This window comes from Rhinolophus hipposideros (assembly GCF_964194185.1).
Source record: "Rhinolophus hipposideros genome assembly, chromosome: 4".
Taxonomy (NCBI): domain Eukaryota; kingdom Metazoa; phylum Chordata; class Mammalia; order Chiroptera; family Rhinolophidae; genus Rhinolophus; species Rhinolophus hipposideros.
The window spans coordinates 50,608,122-50,631,082 of record NC_138050.1 but is presented as its reverse complement, the minus strand read 5'-3'; the positions used below and the strand labels follow the sequence as shown (position 1 = coordinate 50,631,082).

The window sequence follows — 22,961 nt, the reverse complement described above, 5'->3', positions numbered from 1 at the left end:
CGGCTGATTAAAACCACCACCTACCAATCTGGAGTGGCCTGCCTCTTTTTTCAGTCCATGTACAGGGGCCAGTTTGGGAACCAGCACCGCCTCGCTCCCCTGGTCCTTAGCACTACGGTTCCGGGGTCAAAGCACAGGATAACATGAGGGGAGAGAGGCAAGCGCAGGGCTTTCCTTTGTCTCAGATCAGTGTTCCTCACTAGGCCTGGCCTTCAAAAGTTAGCAGTTCGTGATCATCCATTGACACCAACTTTTCTAGGAGAATGGTTGGATTTCAAAGAAGAAAACAGGACTACGTATCAGGAAAGGGTAGGTTCATGAGGTATAGGTCTCCCGAGAAGCAGTGAGAGGTAGGGACGGCAACAGTGCAGTGTTTCTAAGTAGGACCTGCACTGCCTACGGGTCTCAGAAACGCACGTATTCCTGGGCCCCTTGTGCAGACCCGATCAAGCTCGGCAGGCTGGGAAATGTGAATTTTAAAGAAGCCCCTAGACAATTCCTGTGCACACTCAAGTTTGAAAATGAGCATTCTGATGAGTAGAAAAGGTCCTGAATAGATCCTGGAGGAACTCTGAAGTCTAGAGTGCTATACCAAAAGGAGAAACAAAACTTAAATTTTCAAACTAGGCTTCCACCCCCAACAGAAGAAGAAAAATATGGTCTGGCAACACTGCCGTGAAAAACAAGTGAAGAAGGCGACTCCTCCTACACAGCAGAGTTGTTCAGAAACAACCACGCTGCACTGACAATAATCGATTTTAATAATGAAGGCTAATATGTTTTGGATAGAAGACAAGAATAAATTAAAGAAAAGCTTGCAAACGACGGGGTGATGAACAGTGTGTCTTTAAAAGCAGCAAACAATATTTTAATTGAATGTTTAGATTTTTCCTAACAATGTTTAATTTATTTTTTCCAGCAGGGCACTCACGATGTTATACATGTATTTTGTAAATCAAAATTATCCAAGTGGTTCTGGCATTTACGGGAGTCATAGCCAGGCTGTGGGTGTATGGAGAAAGGAAAGATGGCTGGGCTACAGCAGTGGTTCTCAGCAACAGGGGGGTGGATTCTGACACCACAGGACATTTGGCAAGGTCTGAAGACATTTTTGGTTGTCATAACTTGGGGGGGAAATACTGGCATCTAGTGAATAGAGGCTGGGGATATTGCCAAACACCCTACACTGTATAGGGCAGCCGTCCACAATAAAGAACCATCTAGGCCAAACTGTCAGTGGTGCCGAGGTAGAGAACGCCTGGGCTACAGGAGAGGACCAATCTTCCAGGTACTGGAGAACTCGTGGGCACATTCGGACACATTCCAGGAGTCACTAAAGGAGAACTATGATTGCAGCAAAGACGTCCTCCAAGAGTCTCTATTTGAAGTGGAGGGTTCCCCAACTACCTGCATCAGGCTATGTGCAAACTACCTCTTCTCTCCCTCTTTCTAACCTGTTCTTCATCACATACTTGGTTTTACAAAGCTGTTTCTATATTGTCCTTTTACTCTCAAAGGTAAGACATGTATTTCATTTTTAGTAGATAAACATGATGACCTGGGCAACACACACACACACACACACACACACACACACACACACACAGACACACACTAGAGCTAGTGATAGAATAAAAATATTCTAGAATGATCTCATTTTCCAGATGGAAAACTGAGGCCCACAAAAGTTTGGTGATTTATTTGTGGGGAAGGAAATCATCATATTCTTTTACAAAGAAATTAAATTCCTGAAAGGGCTTGGTCATCTTGTCTTATGTAACACAAGAGGACATTTCTTTTTGGTTATGGCTTTCTTACTTAAAATAGCGAATCCATCATTTTGATCAAATTACATATGTATTACTTTGCATTTCTGTGGATTTATGTTCAAAATGAGGAAATATATTGAAAAGTTTAGGCATTCTATTTTTAGTTCCAGTTTAAGACATGTGTTTAAATAAGAGATTCTGCCTTGATAAAGGTGCTTGCTTGCTTGCTTGGTCTCATGATAAAAATACACAAACAGATGAACATATTCATTTTCATGTACAAACAACTTACTAATATACAGCCTACACATAAATAGGACAGTAGTACATTTTTTAAAGTAGAAAGTAAATAGAAACATAGATTTTATAGTGAGGAAAGAACAAGGAAAAACTTAGGTTGTTCTATGCTTATTAATGTTCCTCCTTCACTTCAACTCACATTTTCTTCTGAATCTTTTATATGAGTGATTGTGAGAAAGATGTACCTACTGAAAAATAACAATCGGAAAATCCCTAGTGAGATTAATAGAACAAAACCCAACCTTTGAAGGTATTTTTTGCTTCTAGTTGTTCATTTGTTTTTTTTCCTCCTACCTTGTGTAAGGTGGTTTCTGTTTACGTTAAGTACCCAAAATTAAAGTGGGGAACTGCATTTGCTTTAAGAATTCATATTTTCGTTGCATAGGTGGAGAAGTCTGCCAACATACTTTCTGGTCATCAGTAAAAGGTGATGTCTTCCTTTTTTCTGGAAGTATTTATTATCCTTGAAAATTAAATGCCATGATGCCTTGTAAAGTGAGCTGGATTGGTCCTTTCTATTCTTAACTTTTCTCAGTAGGCTATGAACTACATAATAATAGTAATGGTTTACATGGTAAGCAACCAATTCATGGAAATAATAAGTTTACAAAAACAAAAGAATCTTTCCTGAAATTGTGTCTCCTCTCTTCTTCCTACTAGTCTGCTTTATTGTTTTTATAAACTTAGGGCAAGACTTACACAAATTCTCCTTTCTCCACTTCCTTACTATCTCCCATTTCCTCTTAAAAGAAGACCAAAATGGCTTCTCCTCCTATCACTCCCAAAACTGTCATTACCAAGAAATCCAATGACCTCCCTGCCACCTCACAGGACATACTTTTGTACTAATTTTACCTGACCTTTCTCTCCTTTTCTTGGCATAACATTATCCCTATTTTTTCTCAACTACGGGTAACTTAAAAAAAATTGTCAAGTGTCTGTTTTGATCTGTTTCTGAGCACCAGGCACTGCAACATTTGGAGTTAGAAAGAGGAAAGGGACCCAGGGAAGAAGCAATAGGAGGGAAGCCAGGAGACAATGAGGTCCCAAAGCCCAGGTCAGACGCCACAGTCCCCGCTGCCCAAGCCTAAATGACAGCCCTTATTTCCCCCTCAGCGATCCACTAGGATGACCTACTCTATACACTCAAGATCTCTCAAGTTCTTCTGCTTCTATCTATCTCTTCCCCAACTCACTTATGTTTCCTCTGCATTATTGAAGATGCCTTTAAAATCAGCCTTTCTGCTTCTAGGAGTTTCCTCCTCTAATACTTTCTTCATATTGTAGTAAGAACAATTTTAAAGCACAAATTGGATCCAATTACTTTTTTGCTTAAATTATTATCCTAAGGATGCTGGGGAACCAGTGAAGCATCAAAAATTCTACACACGACAAACAAGACCTTTCATCATTAGGCCTTTGCTTACCTCCAGAGGAATGTTTCTTGCCTGTTCTTAACACTTTGTGCTCACGTCATATTTGATAACTTATGGGTGGTTCCTGCATCCCATTCCGTTCCCCCCCCCCAGGGCTTTTTTATCCTCTGCTGCATCATTTTCTCTTCCCACACCACACCTAACTGCTGTTCACCCTTTCAGCTTCATTTTAGATACCACACTTCCTCCTCCATCTCCAAGGCTAGGTAAGATGTCCCTTTCTTGTGCCCCCATAACACTCTGGACTTATCCTTCCTGTATCTCTAATGATGCTGTATTGCAATTATTTGCCTGTATTTGCCAATCCAATCCCAGAGAGCGTCTGGGTTTCATTTGCTTTTCTATCTCGAGGGCCTAAAATTGTCTCTGAAGTATTGCAGGCACATGATACATATTTATTAAATAAATGTGTGAATGATAATCATGATATCAGATGTGCAGAGGAGCCAGTTACTATCAAGTGCCAGATGAAACTATTCCTATTATTGTACCAACAAGAAATTCACAAAGACATCAAAGTAGCTTCCAAAACCCCTGACTAGTCAATGGTAATAGGGTGCTGCAGACAGGTGTGAAATCGGCAAAACTGGCTTGTAGGTAACGTCCTTAGAAGAGCGTTTTAAGTAGGAGAGGGACACGATAAAATATGATCTTTAGAGAGATCAATCTGACAACAGGACACAAGCTTATGTGAACATATTTAGAAAAGAGTTCTCACGTACTTTGTCCTGATTAGCTGAAAAGCCCACACAGTCCACTTTCCTCTCCCTAAGGGGTAGGGAAGGTTCTGCCCCAGGGTACTGTGAATAGTGGGTCCCTGGGAATGTTTTTATATATTTAGTATCAAATACAACCTGGGATATGGGAAAAGATCGATAAAATAAAATAAATGAAAGAATAAATAAAAAGCTTGTTTCAAAGTAGGATGTCTAACATTATTAGCCAGTCATTTAAAAAATATGAGCTGTTGGTAAAAACAAAAACAAAAAACCAGGGCTGTATGACTACTTGAGTAGTAAACTAATACAAATTTTAGAAACTAATTGAAAGTATGTGTTCTATCATCCTTGACTCAATCGTGTCAGCTTCCTATAAGAACTGTAAAACCCAGTATGCTGCATTTTGCCCCGTTTATACAATATGCCCTTCCAGGGCAAAGTCTCATCCTTGCCCCCAAGATACGGAGCATTATTCAAATACAAATATTAATAAGATTATTTTATGAAGTGCTTTTCTCCAAGTTCAAAGCACTAGTAAAATGACTTACCTGAGACAATTTTGTTGTAGTGGCAGGCAGAAGTGGGCGACTAAACTTCTTCTGAGACCCAATGGCTGCTGGAAATGGTGGTGCAGAAAATACAGCTGCAACACAGTTGATTTTGTTTATCCACCCTTGCATTTCCTCTGGACTCCTGTGGGAAACAGACATATTTATGTTAGGGTATTTCTAAGTGCATTAACACCTTGCCCATTTCTCATTACTGACTGCAGATGGCACATAAAATCATTTATTCTTCTTGGTACAATTAACCCGACAAAACTTTATTGAAGATTTAACATTTTCAACAGCAATCACCATGGTAATGAAAGGTCCTGGAATGTATGATCATCATGATGTAAGGCTGTGATTATCCTTCAAAGAGGCAGAAGATGGAAAAAAATCAAAATCACTTGAAAGTAAATATTTATTAACCCCCTGCTTTCTGTTTGATACGAGGCTAAGTAAAAAAATAATTAAAAATGAACTCATTTCTTCCAATCACATAATTTGATTTTAAAATCCAAATGAAGGATAAATTGACAGCATGCAATGTAAAAGGGTATACCCATTTTGGAAAGCAGTTCTGACAGTTTCTTAAAAGTTAACTATAAATTTATTATACAACTCAGTAATTCTACTGCTAGCTATATACCTAATAGAAAGGCACAAAAAGATTTGTATGTGAATGTTCACAGTAGTAGTCTTTGTAAGAGTCAATAAGGGAAAACAATCCAAATGTCCACCAACCAGTGAACGAAGAAAGGAAATGTGGCATATTTCCATACAGTTGAAATACTACTGAGCAATAAAGTAGTATTTCTTTATGTACTGACACATACTACAACATGGATGAACTCCAAACACTTCACGCTAAGTGAAAGAAGCCAGACACAAAATGGAATTGCTGTGTGATTCCATTTATAGGAAAAGTCCACAAAAGGCAATACTATAGAGACAGAAAGGAGACTAGGGGTTGGGGATGAAAATGGGTGTAACTGCAACATGCGCATGAGGGATCCCGTTGGGGTGATGGAAGTGTCCCAAAAGTGAATTGTGGTAATGGCTGCACAATTCTGTAAATTTGCTAAAGATCACTGAATTGCACACTCAAAACAGGTGAAATTAAACGGTATGTAAAGTATACCTCTATAGGACGCTAAAAAATCCACCTGATGTGAAGATCATTTGACATCATTATCATACTTTTAACCTAGAGGTCACATATTCGCAGAGTCCAGCACTGACAGAACTTAATAAATATTTGTGAATTCACCAATGAGTGGTAGAAATAGCCGCGAACAAGGACAGATTATCCACCACGTACATAATCAGTAAACAGAAGATGGGCAAACTGCCAGCCAGTCTAAAATCATTTCCTTTACCGATTACTCTAAGAGAACCCACACCAACCTGACACCACACTAGTGTCGTCTCCTCATCGCACTCCTTTATGCCTCTCTAATCTGATTTCCCCGGCTCTGTTATCGCAATTGACTGATCTCTGCATCAATTCTCTCTGAAGTAATGAAATCTCCATAGCTATATCCGGGATGTTAGATTTTAAAGAACAATGTTGGGGAATAGAATAATTTGAAGGACTTTTATGACTAATAGTTGCAATTATACATCGGGCTATGGTTCCCTTTGTGGTGTTAAAATTCTCTTACTCCCACACTACAAAAATCCTGTGGAACCTGGATTTCCTTGCGATTTCCTCCTCACCTGATGTCAGCAATTTCATACCCTCGTAAGTTCAACATCCACAAATCACCCAGTGCCTGCTCTTGTTTTTGTGCCTTGTTTGGGGCCTTCATTGCTTTGATCGACAAGCACACCGATACTTGTGTTCACTCTCTTGATGTCAAATTTTAGCCCCAGTGCCAAATGCGGTTGATTGGTAGTGTTGTGTTGAGAGTGATTCTGAAGTTACGCTCAGGCTGTTAAAGGTATTCCGTGATTAATAACACCGCCCAGAACTCCTATGCTACGCATGCTCCTATTCCCCTAGTCTAGAGACTCAGTTCTGAAAATCCAGTTTCTCTCTAACCAAACCCAGAATTCTCCATGTGGAATGTTCCACTTCTAATCTGAAGGCTGTCAGGGAACCCTTATGAAGCTGGTAATCCATCCTATTTCCTCGCCCACCATATGGTTTTATCTCTGCCTTATGGTTTAATCATAGACTATTAGAGCTCAGAAAGCAAGAGAAAAGGGGATGAATGGCTCAGTTGGTTAGAACACGACACTTATTATCAAACAGTTTTTCTACATGCTAGGCACTGTGTGAGGCACTTTCTATATATGATCTAGTTTAATTCTCACAAGAACCCTATGAGGTAAATATTATTATCTACACTAGTGACAAGTTGACGTTCAAAAAGGTTCAATTACATACTAGGACAAAGAGCTAGGAAATGGTGATTCAAATCCAGGTGCATTTTACTCACTGTGTGATAGAACTTGTATACAAAACCCTTGTGTTTTATTCATGAAGATAGTAAGTTCTACAGATGGTAAGTGGTTGGATAAAAGTCACGGGGCTGATTTGCAGCAAACCCAAAACTTGAACCCAGGGTTTATATTTCTCATTCTATAGTTTTCTTAGGCAGTTGTCTCTCTAATGCAACCAGCTAATGACCTTGGCGCCAACTCAAAAAAATTTCCCTTGCAGGTCTCGATCCTCTTTTTCAGTATAAAGTGGTGCTGTGTAAACTGAAACAACAAGAACCAAAGCAATGAAACATACTGGGCCTGAAAGAGCAAGACCCTCCAGTCTGCGGTTTTCAGTTTAAGCACATGCGGTTTCTTCTCGTAGTCGGTGGCCTGGGACGCCAGCGCATGGTGCACACTCACGGCGTTTTTCAAATCCTCTTCAGACAGGGCCTTTTCCGGCTTATATTCATCCTACAGACAGATACAACGGAAACAAAGACAAGACCATGTTCAGATTTCGCCTTCTCTTTTTAAAACCTAAAATTACGAGAAAAATGTTTAGAAAATTCCTGAAAGTGCGTGAGAAAAAGTGAAATGACTGGTGAGTAAAAACAACTCTTTGCTACTTCATAAATGTCATAAAAGCTCTTATTTGAAAAGTATGCTTAGGGGCAGCCGGACGGCTCAGTTGGTTAGAGCGTGAGCTCTGAACAATAGGGTTGCTGGTTCAATTCCTGCATGGGATGGTGGGCTGCACTCCCTGCAACTAACGATTGAAAACAGAGAGATTGGAATTGGAGCTGAGCTGCGCCCTCCACAACTAAGATTGAAGGACAACGACTTGGAGCTGATGGGCCCTGGAGAAACACACTGTTCCCTAATATTCCCCAATAAAATTAAAAAAAACAAAAAATAAATAAAAAAAACAAATTTCACTCTATTATTATTGTCAGTTATTATTATTAGTGTTAAATCTAGCAGTTTTCATGGGTGCTGGTGGTGGTTATTATTATTATACCTAGTAGTTTTTCTGGGTCTTTTAGAATAAAAAAGGCCTCAAAACCAATGTAAATATAATAAACATTACAAATAGTTATAGGAAATGTTTTCTAGTGTTGAAGGTCTCCTCTTCCCCCTTCCTATGTTGTATCAGAAAAGATGCTAAACTTGTATTTTTTTTGTAAAGAGTAAGCACACGTAAACACACACACACACACACACACACACACACACACACACTCCTCACCTTCTAATTAGTCATAAAAGCCTAAAGGAAGGAAGGCATTGTCTATTATCACAGTCTGGTTTTATAAATTTTTTAAAAATTAAAATTACGCTCTCCCATACCTCTTCCTCCCGTCTTCCCCTTCCCCTCCACAAATCAAGCAATAATTAAATGTACTATGGCCATCGATTCAAACTGAGTCAGAAATAAACAGCAGCTGTTGATCTAGTGACAGTGCCTAAGAGATACAAAGGAAAGGAAATTCTAAAATACATAGTAACTACCAATAGCAATATGAAGATCACCTACATTTATAACATAAAAGGATGACATTTCTACTTTAAGATTGCAACAAGTCTATTTTATTAAGCCTCAAAAATACAGAACTGCTGTTGACAATGACTTTTTTAGAGAGGTATGATGAATAAAGGAGAAAAGAAATCTTAAAATGAAATACAATATATTTACATGTATCTGTTCTTCTATAATTACTATTAATACGTAAAATATAATCTAGTTATGTTTTGGGGTCTTGCCTTTTCTAAGTGAGATTTTTATTAGTAATTTAGCATTCCAAAGATTCACAAATCCCCTTCCAGGGGAGGTGATATTAGAGTAGTAGAAGTATCAGTCGGAGGTAGCATGACTACAAAATCCCCTCCAGTCTTTAGATTATGCTATAACAGAACCCTGCATAGCTGGCCAGCCACCCACTCAACTTAACCACTTAGTTCTAGATAGGAATCTGAGGTAGATGAATGATAGGGAATGAGGATAAATGACCAGGGCCAAAATTACCTTCAGAGAATTTATATGCTACTTCCATTTCCATACATATCGATGTCTAACACATTTGATATTTGAGTTTGCACAGAGATCAAACTAGAAATTTGTATGCACCGTTTTTGATGCTCTGGTTCCATGACGTGGACTTTTATCTAAATTCCTCTCACTAGTTTCTTTTAGTTCATTTTTCTTCTTGTTTGAATTTAAGATGATTACTTAGTTCTTTTGATTTTCATGTTTTCTTTAGTTAAGGATTTAAGGCTATCTATTCTTTTCTCTCAGTACAGATTACCAATTGTTTGAGAATGAAGAGCATGTTTTTATTATTCTCTAGAGAGTTTATAGTTTATTTTTTGATCTCTTCTTTGATCTAGTCATGTCAAAGAATGTTCCTCAAATTTAAAGTTCCTAAAGGTTTAGTTATTTGTCATTATGTATTTCTAATTTTATTGGCATGTGACCAAAGAATATGATCTGTAAAGTATATTTTATTTCCTCAAACTATGTTCAGGTTAATTTGTAAAGGTTTTCCAACTACATTTTTGAATTTTGTAAATATTTCATAAGCATACAAAAAAAAAGTTTATTCTCTGAGGGATGAGTGTGTATTTGTATTCAAGTTTATTGATTCCTCTGTTACATTATATTTTATACCACTTGGTCTTGTGACATGTATAGAACTGGGTATAGAACTCTTGGCTGCATTCTTTTTCTATTCACTCGTTTGCAGATGCTATTCTACTGTTTTCTACCTTCCAGTTTCACAAAAGTCTACAGCTAGTCTATAGTTCTTATTTCATTTTCTTGTATTTTCTGTTAGAAAGCTTTTAGGAGTTTCTTTTTATCTTTAGAACTCAGGAACTTTTGCCAGGCTATGCCTTAATATTTTCACCCATCCCGCCTGGAAGTAAAAAATTCCCCACTCTAATTCTCCCTTAACTGATCATTCACGTGGGCTGTCTACTGCTGCTAGAGATAAATTAACGCAGTTGTGCAGACGTGTAGCACCACAGATTTATGGTCTCCAGCTACGGTTACACCCAGTGCCAAATGAGAACTGTTTTACATGGCCATGATAATCTCTGCTCCATCCCGCCAAAGGTCCACCATTCTCTTCAAAACCCTTAACGCACCACAAACTCACAGGTGCCTGGAATTTGAAGCCTCTAGATTCAAATGACTAGTTTGATATTATTCTTAATGTTTCTGTGACCTTAGGTTAATTAAACTCATTAAGCTTCACTTTCTTTGATTGAAAACTAGTGATAATACCTTTCTCATTGAGTCACAGGACAAAATTAAATGAGATAGTTTTTTTAAACTCTTAATGTTTCACATCATATACTAAGCACTCAACTGATAGGTGGTTAATTTCTAATAATTTCTTAGTAGCACGTAGCTTGACCTTGTATTTTATAACACAAGCTTGTAAATATGAAACTTTCTGCTTACATACCCTATAAACACCTGTGTTTTGTGACCACCTTTATTTTTTTTCCTTCTAAAACAGAAATCCTGCTCAAGTCTACTCCTCTGCTCTCAGATCAACCTCCATCAACCTTCCCTAGGATCTTATTTCATTGGTTACCTTTCTTCTATATTTTAAATCATTCTTTACCTACTGGCTTCTTCCCCACAGCCTGTAAATACACTCAAGGTCTCTCTTTGTAAGATAGTAGTCCCTTCCTGAGTATTCCTTTCTCCCCTAGCTGTCACCTCTCTTTTCCTTAATATACAATGAGTTAGTAGTCTGCATTAACTGTTTTCATATATTAATTTCCAGTTTAACCTTTCATCCACTGAGACTTGGAGTCCATGTCTACACTTCATTGAAACTGTTCTGCCAAAGGTCAGCAGTGACCCCCTAATTGCAAAATTCAATCGATTTTTTTTAGTTCACATCTTATAGCATCCAAGGAAGTCAACAATATTCTTGAAATTCTTCCTTGGCTTCTTGTCACAGTACTCTCCTGGTTTCTCTCGTATCTCCCTGCTAGTTCCTCTTTAGCTTGTCCTTCAGATATTAGTTCTGCCACTGGCCTTCATCCCTTCTCATTCCATAAGTACCCCTTGCGATAATTACAACTCTTACCAGTTAAACTCCTACATATATCATGATGTCTAACAAGCTGCTATAGGTGAATAAGAAACACAAGACCAGTTGATAGGTATTAATACTGGATGACGTAGACCATCACACTTGGAGCATATTCTCTCTGCTGATATTATTTGAAACCAAGCTTAAAGGATGACACTCTCAGACAGCTCCAAATGTGCAAAGACTTTTAAAATGAAACATTTATTATAGCCTTGAATAAGAGCTAACAGCAATTGTCAACTTGGGAGAACTGTACCATTGTTTTTGATTGGAAGGCAATTTCCTAAACTCTACATTGTCAGTTTATCTGAAATTGGAAGGAAAATATTGCAGAGGACAGAAATGGTAAACAGGACCTGTTTAATTAGAATGAAACCAAAGTCTAGGAATTTTAAGTTTAACAAGGTTCCTCTTTTCAAGTTTATAGTAAGATAATTTTACCACACACACACACAAAGGCAAAATACAAACAAAATGTGTTTGGAATTCTGAATTCCCACTAGAAAATGAAACTCAAGTCCACAATAAATGAGCAAAACCCAGGGTAGACTGGAAACATTAGAGTTGACAATGGATAAAAAGAAATGACTGTCCTACAAAGTCCATTCAACTTGGGAAAACTGTACCATTGTTTTTACTATTTAAAGTAGTAATCTTTATTTTACTTTATTTTCTTTATTTCTTTATTTCACTACTTAAATTAAAAGATAGTATTTGAATGATGAAATTGGGAAGGAATAAGGGATAAGGGATAAATTATTGCAATCAAATCATTTCCAAACTAAGACTCTTTACTGTGCAAAGTAAATGTGAAACAGAGAGCAAGATAAATTCAATCAAAAATTTTTCTTTAAGAAAAGAAAATGCTCCATGACATCTAATTACCATCCATTTTCTCAAACAAATGAGAGGTGAAAATGATGCCTAAAAACATGTTACTCTCCTCTGTGTTCACTTGCAATCTTGTACATCTTTTTATTTGGTATGAGTCATTAGACCACTCCATCATCCTAATAAGCACCAAGAATGCCATTTCACAATGTATTTATTTTCAATTCTTTTAAAGCATGAAATGAAACACTTTTCCCCCTAAAAAGCTTGTTAAGTAAATCTCTTGTGAAATTGAATCAACACACTAACACAAAAGTCATCTACATATGCACAAATAATTGGCATCAGTCTGAAAATTTGTACTCAGGAGACTATAAAGTCCAATGTGGAAAGTGACCAAATCTCAATCGAAATTCATTAAAAACATGCTCATATTCTAGTTTTCAAAGTATTTACTTCATGTCTTATTAAATAGGTCAATTGGTATACTTAACTAAAACAATTTAAAATAAAGTTGAAATGGTCTTGATTTCCACTGAGAGAATATGGGCAGGGGAATTGAGAACACATTCTTGTTTGAAGCGATGAGGATATTAATAAAAATGCCAGTAATTAAAGTAAACTGGATGCTAAACTGTCTGTTAACTCCTGATTTTTTTATAAAGGCATTACAGTATTTTTTCATAATTTGACAACTATCGTTTAAAAAATGTCTAAGTATTTCTGGTTAGATATTTTTCTAGAAATCACTCAGCTTCTTTTTTCTTTTACTAGGGAGCCATAGAAAGTGATACATTTCCACAAATCTGGAAGTGAGGAATGATAGCAAATCAAATGAAGGCATATTTGAGTCTACCACTTAACTAATCATATATTTGATGTCCCATATTACTGTACTAAGGAAAATTAAGAGAGAATAAGCAAGGGAAAGGCAAAGGATTCAAAATGTTCATATGAGTTTGCTCAATTAACTTGTCCTTCCGTGTTACAAGGATGTGAAAGTATCAGTAGGAGGGCTTTCGTTAGCACTGAAACACTTTGCATCGCAACCCTCCTTAATTCACAAGAGAGGGAGCACTTCAAGACATCGTAGGACTTGAAGAACTTGAAATGCTTTCTCAGTAAGGCCTCAGACTTCAGTGAGGCACAGGAAAGTTTCTAGGATAAATCTGGTGTGTGACCCACGAAGTTAGGATCTATCTTTTTAATGATTACACAGCTGAACTGGAAGAAAGAGTAGATAACCACTGACAGCCTTCAAAAAGACTACAGCGTTCCTTGACTCAATAACTGATGAAATTTAAGTCTTTAAACTTCAGTTTAAAGTTTCTGAATAGGAAAAAAAATCCCAGCACCCTTCCATTCTTCTAACTAATACAATGATCAGAGTTTTTATTGGTGGGAGGCTATTTTCTGCTTTCCCTTTTAGTTCCGGGCTTCACTAAAATTCTGTTAGAGGCTGCACTTGTCACTGTCTGTGACCCCTTCCAACACTCAGTTCAGAGCCCTGTGAGACCCAGTTAGCCTCTAATTCATATGTTTCCATCTAGAACTTTCATATAATTGTTGTGGTTATAACAGTTACTGAAAGGAAGGGAAGTGGGGAGAAAGGGAAAGAGACCCAGAGGGGAGAAAAGTACTGCCTAGGGACCTGTGTAGCCAACAGGACAGAAGTTGAGCTCTGGACCTATCTCACACGTGAATAACTTGGAAGAAGTCACAAGGCACTGCATCATTTCTTCATGTGGGGACAAAAACATGCATTAGGAAAAAAATAGTTTCTGTTTGCTAGGCCGTTGAATTGGAATTGTGCTTTTACACAGAAACCTTCAGAGCACAGCCTATATATCTTAAACCAGAGACAAGCTGTGCCTCCAGAAGCAATGTCTTTTCATGAATTTATAGTTTTTCAGAATTATGATTATGTCTAAATATCTCTTATATAATGGTCACTCTTCTCTGCTGGACTGGGTCGTTGATCTAATTATGACTAATGAAAACATACATATGGTCATTATTTTCCTAAGAGGAATGGCTTCAAAGCCTAACTAACTTTTTCTTTCATGCATTTTCCATTGCAGAGAATGAGAGAGGGTCCATACGGCTTTTACGAAGTGCGAAAGGGCACGGAGCCCGCCATTTCACCAAAGGAAATCAAAATACCCTGAGCATACAGTGAAGTGTTTTTTGCCCTCAGGACCAGGCAGCGATCAGCTGGCCCCTGGCACTATGGTTATTTGGCATGTCAGCCTCAGCCTGGCCGCCACCATCACAGAATGGGAGGCCCGGAATCTCCAGTATCTTTCTTCTGCCTGGCTCAGGCTCACTCTGGATGCCACCTATACTTCAAACACTGCAAAAACCAAAACCAAAACCAAATCCAAAAACCTCCTTTTCTAATTAGACTTTTGAAAACCTTAATAGGCAGTTGGAACAAATCTCTCTTCCAAGTAATCCAAAAAATGAAAAGAAGATTTCATATCAAGGACAGAGAGTTCCCAGAATACTGTGACAACAAACTAAATTTTTAGATAATAGGCTGATTTTTCACTTTCAAAAGACTAATAAAGGCTAATATATTCAGGTTTGAATAGCTGTTTTCTAGATCCTACAGATAAAATACATTAAAAGATTCAAGAGCCTGGTCTGGAGAATAATACACTAATCAAATAATTCACTAGCACGCACTAACCAGCCACATACACCCATTACTCTTAATCATTCCATCAGTCACCTGACAATTCATTTTAGGGTAACAGAGCTCAGTTTTGTCACAACCAAACCTTTAACAAGAATACCATCATAGAATTTACAACAAAATACTTTAAGAGAAAGGGAGATGCTAGCATGGTCAGACACAAAGCTCATGACAGAAATGAATACAGAACTTTTGAAGCTAGGTGATAGCAAAGTCTTGTCTAAGCATTGGCCAACAGATGACTCACTCTCAGTTAACAAATGGATATGAAGTCACTATTCAATGTCAACAATGATGGATCATCAGCACCAACAGGAACGAAATAATCTTATCAATTCAGAGCAATTTCAAAATTTTAAAGCACATATGAACTGTGTTACATTAAAATATTAGACTTCTCTGCCACGAACACTTTATATTCCAGTAATAATAATTATCAATATACATTGTTTTGGCATGCACCTGGGCTCAGAGGACTGCAAGTGCTAGAACCAAATAAGGATAGGAGTGCATTCTTACTTAGCTGGAAGACAGACAAAACCACTGTACCATAAATGCCCTATTGTGCTCTACCTAAGAGAGTTCTAGAAACTGGAATCAGTTATTCATCCAACTTTATTCCATTCACCCTATGTTTTTCCAATACTTAACAATACACTTGATTTCTATCATGTGACTAGCCATTCACTGCATAAGACTGGTCTTCTTATCTACACTGCAAACCCAAGCTTGTTTAGGGGGTTGACACCATGTTATTTCTCACATAGGTTCCAAGATGACATTTTGTTAATGGTTCTGACATTACTATTACAATATCCTGTGGATTTATTGCTTGCTTGAAAGTCAGAGGCAAATGTGACTAAATAACATTAAGCGAGGGGACCAGAAAGGAAAATGAGGTAGTCATGAGGAAGTGTGTGTAACCTGGAGAAGCAAAACAAGAGCTTGGATATGTCAGAAACTGTCCAGGGGAAAGGAAGAAAGAAAAGGACTTATTTCACTTTAGAGAGAAATCAATAACAGGAAAGAAAAGAGATTCAGGAGAAATGAACTAGACCCTGGGGATCTGTTATTTGCAAAAGTCGTGGGGTGGTGGGTAGCAGAAAAGGGGGAGTGGAGGGAAGACCCAAGTGGAAACTACAAGTCAAGTTTCTTGAAAATAGTTGTCTTTATACTCTCCACTCCTATGTCTTTAACTTTTATTCCAATCTAGCTTCCATGGCCAGCACTCCACTGAAACTGTTTTATCAATAATTTCCTTGTTGCTGAATTCAAGTGGCACTTGCCAATTCCTATCCTATGAAAGCTTTTTACAACATGCAACACTTTACCATTACTGGGCATCTGTAGTGTCTGTCTGGCTGACCCTTCTTCTCCCCTTCTCTGTTTTGCTCCTGGCTCTGGTCACGGTTCAGGCTCTCCTTCACTGTCTATTCCTCTTCGGGAACATAGGAAGTGTCTGTTCCACTGGTCTATCCTCACTCCATCATCTCCTCACTCTACAAACCCTGAGTGACATCATCTATTCCCATGGCTGAAATTCCCAACTGTTTTTAAATGACTCTCCAGATCTGTGTTTCCAGGCTTCTTCCTCAGCTCCAGAGCTGAGTATTCATAATTGCTTGTTGCACAGATCCATTTCGTATTCCACAGACACCTCGAACTCAACACCGCAAAACTGAACTCTAGTTAGGCTGTGTGCTCCTTTCCGCTACCCCTACCATCCTTTAAGCTGTCTGGTCTCTATGTCTCTGATTGAATTTGCCTCCAAACTATTTTCCGTTCTATTGCCAGACTGATCTAAAATATAAACCTGATTATGTCACACCCCATTTAAAACTCTCCACATTGCTCCAAGATAAAATCCCAACTTCTAAACGTGGCTTTCTACGCTCTTCATAATCTGCCTGGGACATCTTCAGTCAACCTGCAGCTCTCCGGATGTGCTGCGGTCTCTCTCATATCTAGGCCTCCACACAGATTTCTCTGAATCCTCTATGTAACTTCTATTTGTCTTTTAAGTGCAGGTTAGATATCATTTTCTTCGCAAATTCTTCCATGATCTTCCTTCTCTTCCTGAGGTTCAATTCTGTGTCCTTCCAAATGTTTTTCCATAGCACCCTGCCCTCTTCGCAGCACATTTCAAATTGCACGGAAATGCTCTTTATTTGTTGCTCTCTTCAGATGGAGCGTAAGTTCCCTTAGGAACTTCCGCTTGTGCACAACCGTATCTCCAGTGTATACATTTTGAAAAACTGGCAGAGCCCTAATGTAATAGATGCATTCATTATTGATTTGCTTCCTATTATGACCCTCTGTATAATATAAGAACAGTAGTTTGTTAGTCAAAGTTCAGCTGAGAATTGATGCTTCGGTCACTTTTAAGTGTCAATCTGGAAGTCATGAAAAGGTTGGAATGACGGCAGAACTTGAGTGTGTTAGCGAGACCCTTAAGAACAGGTGCTAGATCCTACAACCTTTGTACGCCCACATCTGGCATAGCCCCTGCCCATAGTATGCTGACTAAGTAAGTCTTTGCTAAACTGAATTAAGCTAGTCTTGGGCTAAGGGAAAAGCGGTCCCTTCCTCATTACCCCTCACCCAAATAACAGAGAATTGGCTAAAGGGGGAAGGAGAGGATGGGATGACTCCTGTTTCCTCAGCTATACCTGAATCTCAGGAATGCTAATACGGGCATTCTGAGGGCACAGAGGGAAGGGCAGAGTGCTAGTTCTAGGGCACATGCCTCGTCCAGCAGGCCTGGTGAGGGGCTGCCCGGCAGGAGTTCCCATGGGGTCTAAGTCCCCGGAATGCCTAGGTGTCCGGGAGAGCAGCACACCACTCACACTCAAGAGGCTGACATTCCCTCGGGGAAGGAAAGTTGTTTCTTTTCTAAAGTGGACAGTTTATGACTGTGACACCGTTTTTTTTTTTTAATTTTCATGACACACTAGTTACTTGAAACAACTTTTCATCATGTTTCTACCACTTGCCACCTCCCATTCATCCTAGAATCCAAATGGAAAAAGCTGTTTTGCTTTTACTTGAACATGCCATACGCTCTCAAATCTATTATTTCTCCCCTCTTTGGTTAAGGGCTTTTTATCCCCTTGCTGGCCTGGCAAACTGCTGCTCAGTTCAAAATGTGTTCATTCCTCCTGGAGGCATTCTCTGACCTTTGCAGGCATGATTAGGGGGCCCTATTCACTAAGACTTTTCATCCCTGTACTGATTTGTCCCAGTGTTTGGTGAATGTTGAATTTACCCGTTCTCCTCTCGTTTTGTGAGCTCTATGTAGGCAGAGATTGTGTCTTAGTCATCTTTGGAAGGCCAGCATTTAGCTTAGCAATTGACATGTGACGAACTCTCAATGGTGGTGAGTATATAAGCCGCAAACTGTCCAAATGCCAAACCACGCTGCCATATTAGCATACACTGCACCATATAAGTCGGTGTGTAGCCTCTGCCATCACGCGCTGGATGATTAGGACTCCAGCCAGGTGAAGAATTACCCAGCAATGGGCCATTGGAAGCCCTTTGTAGGACACACCCTGCACCAGCACTGAGCCCCCTATACTCTGTAACTCCGAGGTAATTCAAAGAAGCAGTCTAAGTACCAAGGACTGTTTCTGGTGCGCAGCTCAGTATCGCAAAGATGCCTTTGCAGCACAGGTCTGATCAGCAGTAGACAGCACCCTGTGAATTTCACAAGTGCTTGGCATTTTCAGGTGTGCACATTTTCGTATTTGTATTGCCTACCTGCCTTTTTGCTTTTCATAATTTTACAAATCAGGAAGACACTCATTTAAAAAAAAAAACCAGAGTAGATATATCCATACAAGAACCTGGTCTGATATGATGAAGCTTCCACTGACTGATGAGCTAGTCTCTCGGATTTGTGCAAAGGTTCTGGGAACAGATACTGGTTGATTGCTATGATGAGATTTCAAGCACTTGGCACATTTTTTTCTATCTCTCCTTTTTATTTGAAAGGCCATTAACAATAATAACACTAGAGACTGGATACAAAACGTGGCTGGCCCTTTTCAGGCTTACTTTCATCCTAAGCAGGTATTTTACAGCAAGGCCTGATTCTTACTGAGTCAAATGAAACAGCAACCTGATGGATAGGTCACAGCTCTCCTCTGCACTCTCCTACACAAATGTATCATTTCCTTTGTGTCCTATATTTTACTTTATAAAAGGAATTTCACCCAACTTTCCCGAAATGCACATTCGCCACACTCCCGAGGTACCATAAATATGGAGATGCAATCTAATTTTGGTGCTGTCATTCAAACTGATGCCAAAGCTACAAAGTTATTCTCTTGTCTGTGTTTAGTCCTTTCTCTTCTATATCTGGAGGAGCCCAACTCAATCCAATTCATTCATCTGAGAGAGAGGACAATGAGATAGGAAACGCTGGGAACGTGGAAACAGCATCTCTCTCTCTATCACTTCTGTCGAATGTTGAATAAAGGAGTATTTTTCTCTCTTCCCTGGCTCACTCTGGGATGGAGTGGGTGGAAATCCTGTGGCTAGGTATTCAGAGAAATGGTTTTGCCAAAGACAGCCATACCCCTTATAGAGATTTTAGAGAAAATGAAAACGTTAGCCAAGAGAATAGAGTTTATGCTGGAGAAACAGCTGTGATATGTTAAATTTAATTTCAAAGGGTTGTTCCCTGCAGAGACAAAGCTAGCTGAAAGGACCAATGTGGACCCAGCATGTACACACATGCTGCTTTAGCAGAGGCCAACGCCGTTGACTTATAAATTAGAAACTATGTTGACTCTATAGGGAAATAAAGGCAATACAAGATATCTGGACACCTAAAAGTATGGATATAATATCAACAACTATCTCCGTTTCTCCCATTGTTTTATCCCTCCAAGTAATGTGTACATTTTAGAAAGATGCCACAAGACTTTATGTTCATTTTTGGTAATCTGTGGGTTTCAACTAACTCCATACCTCCCTCTGCAAAGGTTATTTCCCCACAAAGAGAGCTCTGGTCCAAGGTGAAGTATCCCATGCTCTAATATTGCTTACCTAAGCTATTCCAAAACGAAAACAAATCTCAAAAGGATTTGTGTTAGATATGGTCCCTCCCAGTCTAGTCATCTGGAAAAAGTTCCAACAGAGAAATAGAATGAAAGAGAATTGTACACACAGGGGTTGCCATCTGATTTAATACTGTAGATGTTATATCAAAAGAAAGGCTTCCCAGAGAAACACAAGTGTGGAAGAAGTACGTAAGGACACGTGTTTGTGCACTGAAAACAAACAGCTCAAAAATGAATGAGACCTTTTTCTTTCACTATCCAAATATCCATAATGAGTGTGGAGAGGTTAGGCTGCGTTGAGACGGATATTGTCATAAACTGTGATTGGGCATGAAGGTTGTTCAACCTTCCAGAAGTAATTTATAAGCATGACTTAATACAGACATACCTTGTTTTATCGAGCTTTGCTTTAGTGTGCTTCCCAGATATTGTGTTTTTTACCAATTGATAGTTTGTGGCAACCCTGAGTAGATTAGTAAGTCTATTGGTATGATTTTTCAACAGCATATGCTCACTTCCTGTCTCTGTCACATTTTGGTAATTCTCACGATATTTCAAACCTTTTCATTATTGTGTTTTTTTATGGTGATCTGTGACCAGTGATCTTTGATGTTACTATAGGGCACCAGCAAAAAGATTAAAATGCGCTGAAAGCTCAGATGATGGGTAGCATTTTTTAGCAATAAAGTATTTTTTAATTAAGGTGTGTACATTGTTTTGTTGTTTTTTTTTTTAGAGGTAATGCCATTTCACACATAATAGACTACAGTATAGTGTAAACATAACTTCTATATGCAATGGGAAACCAAAACTTTTGTGTGACTTGCTTTATTACTGTATTTGCTTTATCGCAGTGGTCTAGAACTAAAGCTACAATATCTCCAGGGTGTGCCTATAATTTTAAACAGTTCCTACCCTGTTCTTATGACTCATGACACTACCAGTAGTGTACCTTTACGAAATAAACAGATAAGTGCACACACTTTATATATGTGTCCCTACATAGATGTCCTTACATACTTCTTCCACACTTGTGCTTCTCTGGGAGGCCTTCCCTTTGATGTAACATCTACAGTATTAAATCAGATGGCAAACCCCATGTGTACAAATTCTCTTTTGTTCTATTTCTCTATTGGAACTTTTTTCAGATGACTAGACTGGGAGGGACCATATCTAACACAAATCCTTTTGAGATATTTTTTTCCTTAGGTAAGGAATATTTTATATATATTTATATTAAATAATAAATATAATTTATATATTAAATATATATTAAATAAATATTTATATTATGTAGTAAATATATACTTATATGTTATATATACTTATATTAAATTATATATATATTTATAACTGAAAAACTTAAAAGAGGGGATGTCTGAAAATAGAAAAAGAATTATGGCAAATCTAGTTAATGGAAAATATTATAAGCAATTAAGGTGAATGGTTCTGTACCCTATCAAGAAGAGAGCAAAAAAGAAAACCATGACTTAGCATTGCACAGTCATCAGATACCAGACTGACCAAAAACCATGCTGCTACAAAATTTTTCATTTAAAAATGTTTATGGTAATAAGTGGAATAAAAAGAAAAGGATGTCAGAGCTATATCAAGTCCAAGTAGATTTAAAAATCTTTTCCCTCAGCAAGAATAGGAAGTCTCAGATTTTGTTCCCCCATAGAAACACCAACTTAACAATGATATGTGATTCAAAATACCTTTACGAGAATGCCAGAACGCAGTTAAGACAACGCAGTATGTCAGGCAAGCAAGAATCCAGGAAGAGCTATATTGAAATAGGTAAGAAGAGCAAAGACTGGGAGAAAGGCTTCTCTCTTGGGAGGGAGAAGGAGGAGTGGAGTGTGCGTCTGGCATGCTGGCTCATCAGAGGGCTGCCCAAGGGAACCGGTATCTGTGTTGCCTAACATGGGGCATTGACAGGGAGCTGATATACTCTGGATGCCTAGCTGCAGCTCCAAACAAGGGAGAGCTGGGGGCTTGTTGCTGTAAAACCCTCAACTTCCCAAATCTGGGGAAGGACACAGACATCAGATTCAAGAAACCCAATCATCTCAAATCAAGATAAAGATATCCACACCTAGACACGGTATAATAAAATTGTCAAAAGTCAAAGAAGAGAGAATTCTGAAAGCAGCAAGGGAAGAGTGATTTGTTATATACAAGGCACTCCCTTAAGACTATTATAGGATTTCTCAGCAGAAACCTTGCGGGTCAGGGCAGAGTAGGATGACATATTCTAAATGCTAGGGAAAAAAAAACAACCCAAAACAAAAGCAAAAAACCCTGTAAACCAAGAATAGTATACCAAGCAAATAGTCCTTTAAAAATGAAGGAGAGAGAAAGACTTTCCCAGACGAGCAATGACTGACGGAGTTCGTCACTCCTAGACTTGCCTTACAGAAGTGTAATGAAAACAAAACAAGAATTTGAAATGAAAGGAACTGAAACTGCAACATGATAGTATATGACGTATAAATCTCAGTGGTAAAGGTAAACATATACTGTGTTTCCCTGAAAACAAGACCTAGCCAGACAATCAGCTCTCGTGCGTCTTTTGGAGCAAAAATTAATATAAGACCCGGTCTTATTTTACTATAATGTAAGACCAGGTCTTATGTAATATAATATAGTATAACATCACATAACATAACAACATAACATAACATAGCATAACATAACGTAACGTAACGTAACGTAACATAACGTAACATAACATAACACCGGGCCTTATATTAATTTTTGCTCCAAAAGACGCATTAGAGCTGATTGTCCAGCCAGGTCTTATTTTTGGGGAAACACGGTAGACAAATACAGAATAATGAAATACTGTACAAATCACTTTTAACCATAGCATAAATGTTAAAAGAGAAAAGTACTAAGAATAACTATAAATACCAAAATTTGTTAATGGATATACAATATAAAAAGAAGTAAATTCTGACATCAATATCATAAACTCTGTGTGTGTGAGAAGTAAAAGTATAGTTTCTGTATGTGATTGAAATTAAGTTGGTATCAGCTTAAAATAGACTGTTAG

General features: G+C 38.3%; 1 protein-coding gene across 5 annotated transcripts in view; it reads right to left on the bottom strand.

Annotated features, from left to right (window-relative positions):
• PSD3 (pleckstrin and Sec7 domain containing 3) overlaps positions 1–22,961 on the bottom strand; it is a 366,738-nt gene that overhangs the window by 29,976 nt on the left and 313,801 nt on the right. For all 5 annotated transcript variants that reach the window (XM_081046336.1, XM_081046338.1, XM_081046337.1 and 2 more), the window contains 2 exons: positions 7,513–7,670; positions 4,773–4,917 (listed from right to left, as the gene is read on the bottom strand). In XM_081046336.1, the coding sequence (XP_080902462.1) occupies positions 4,773–4,917; positions 7,513–7,670 (303 nt within the window). The remainder of the gene's footprint in view (positions 1–4,772; positions 4,918–7,512; positions 7,671–22,961) is intronic.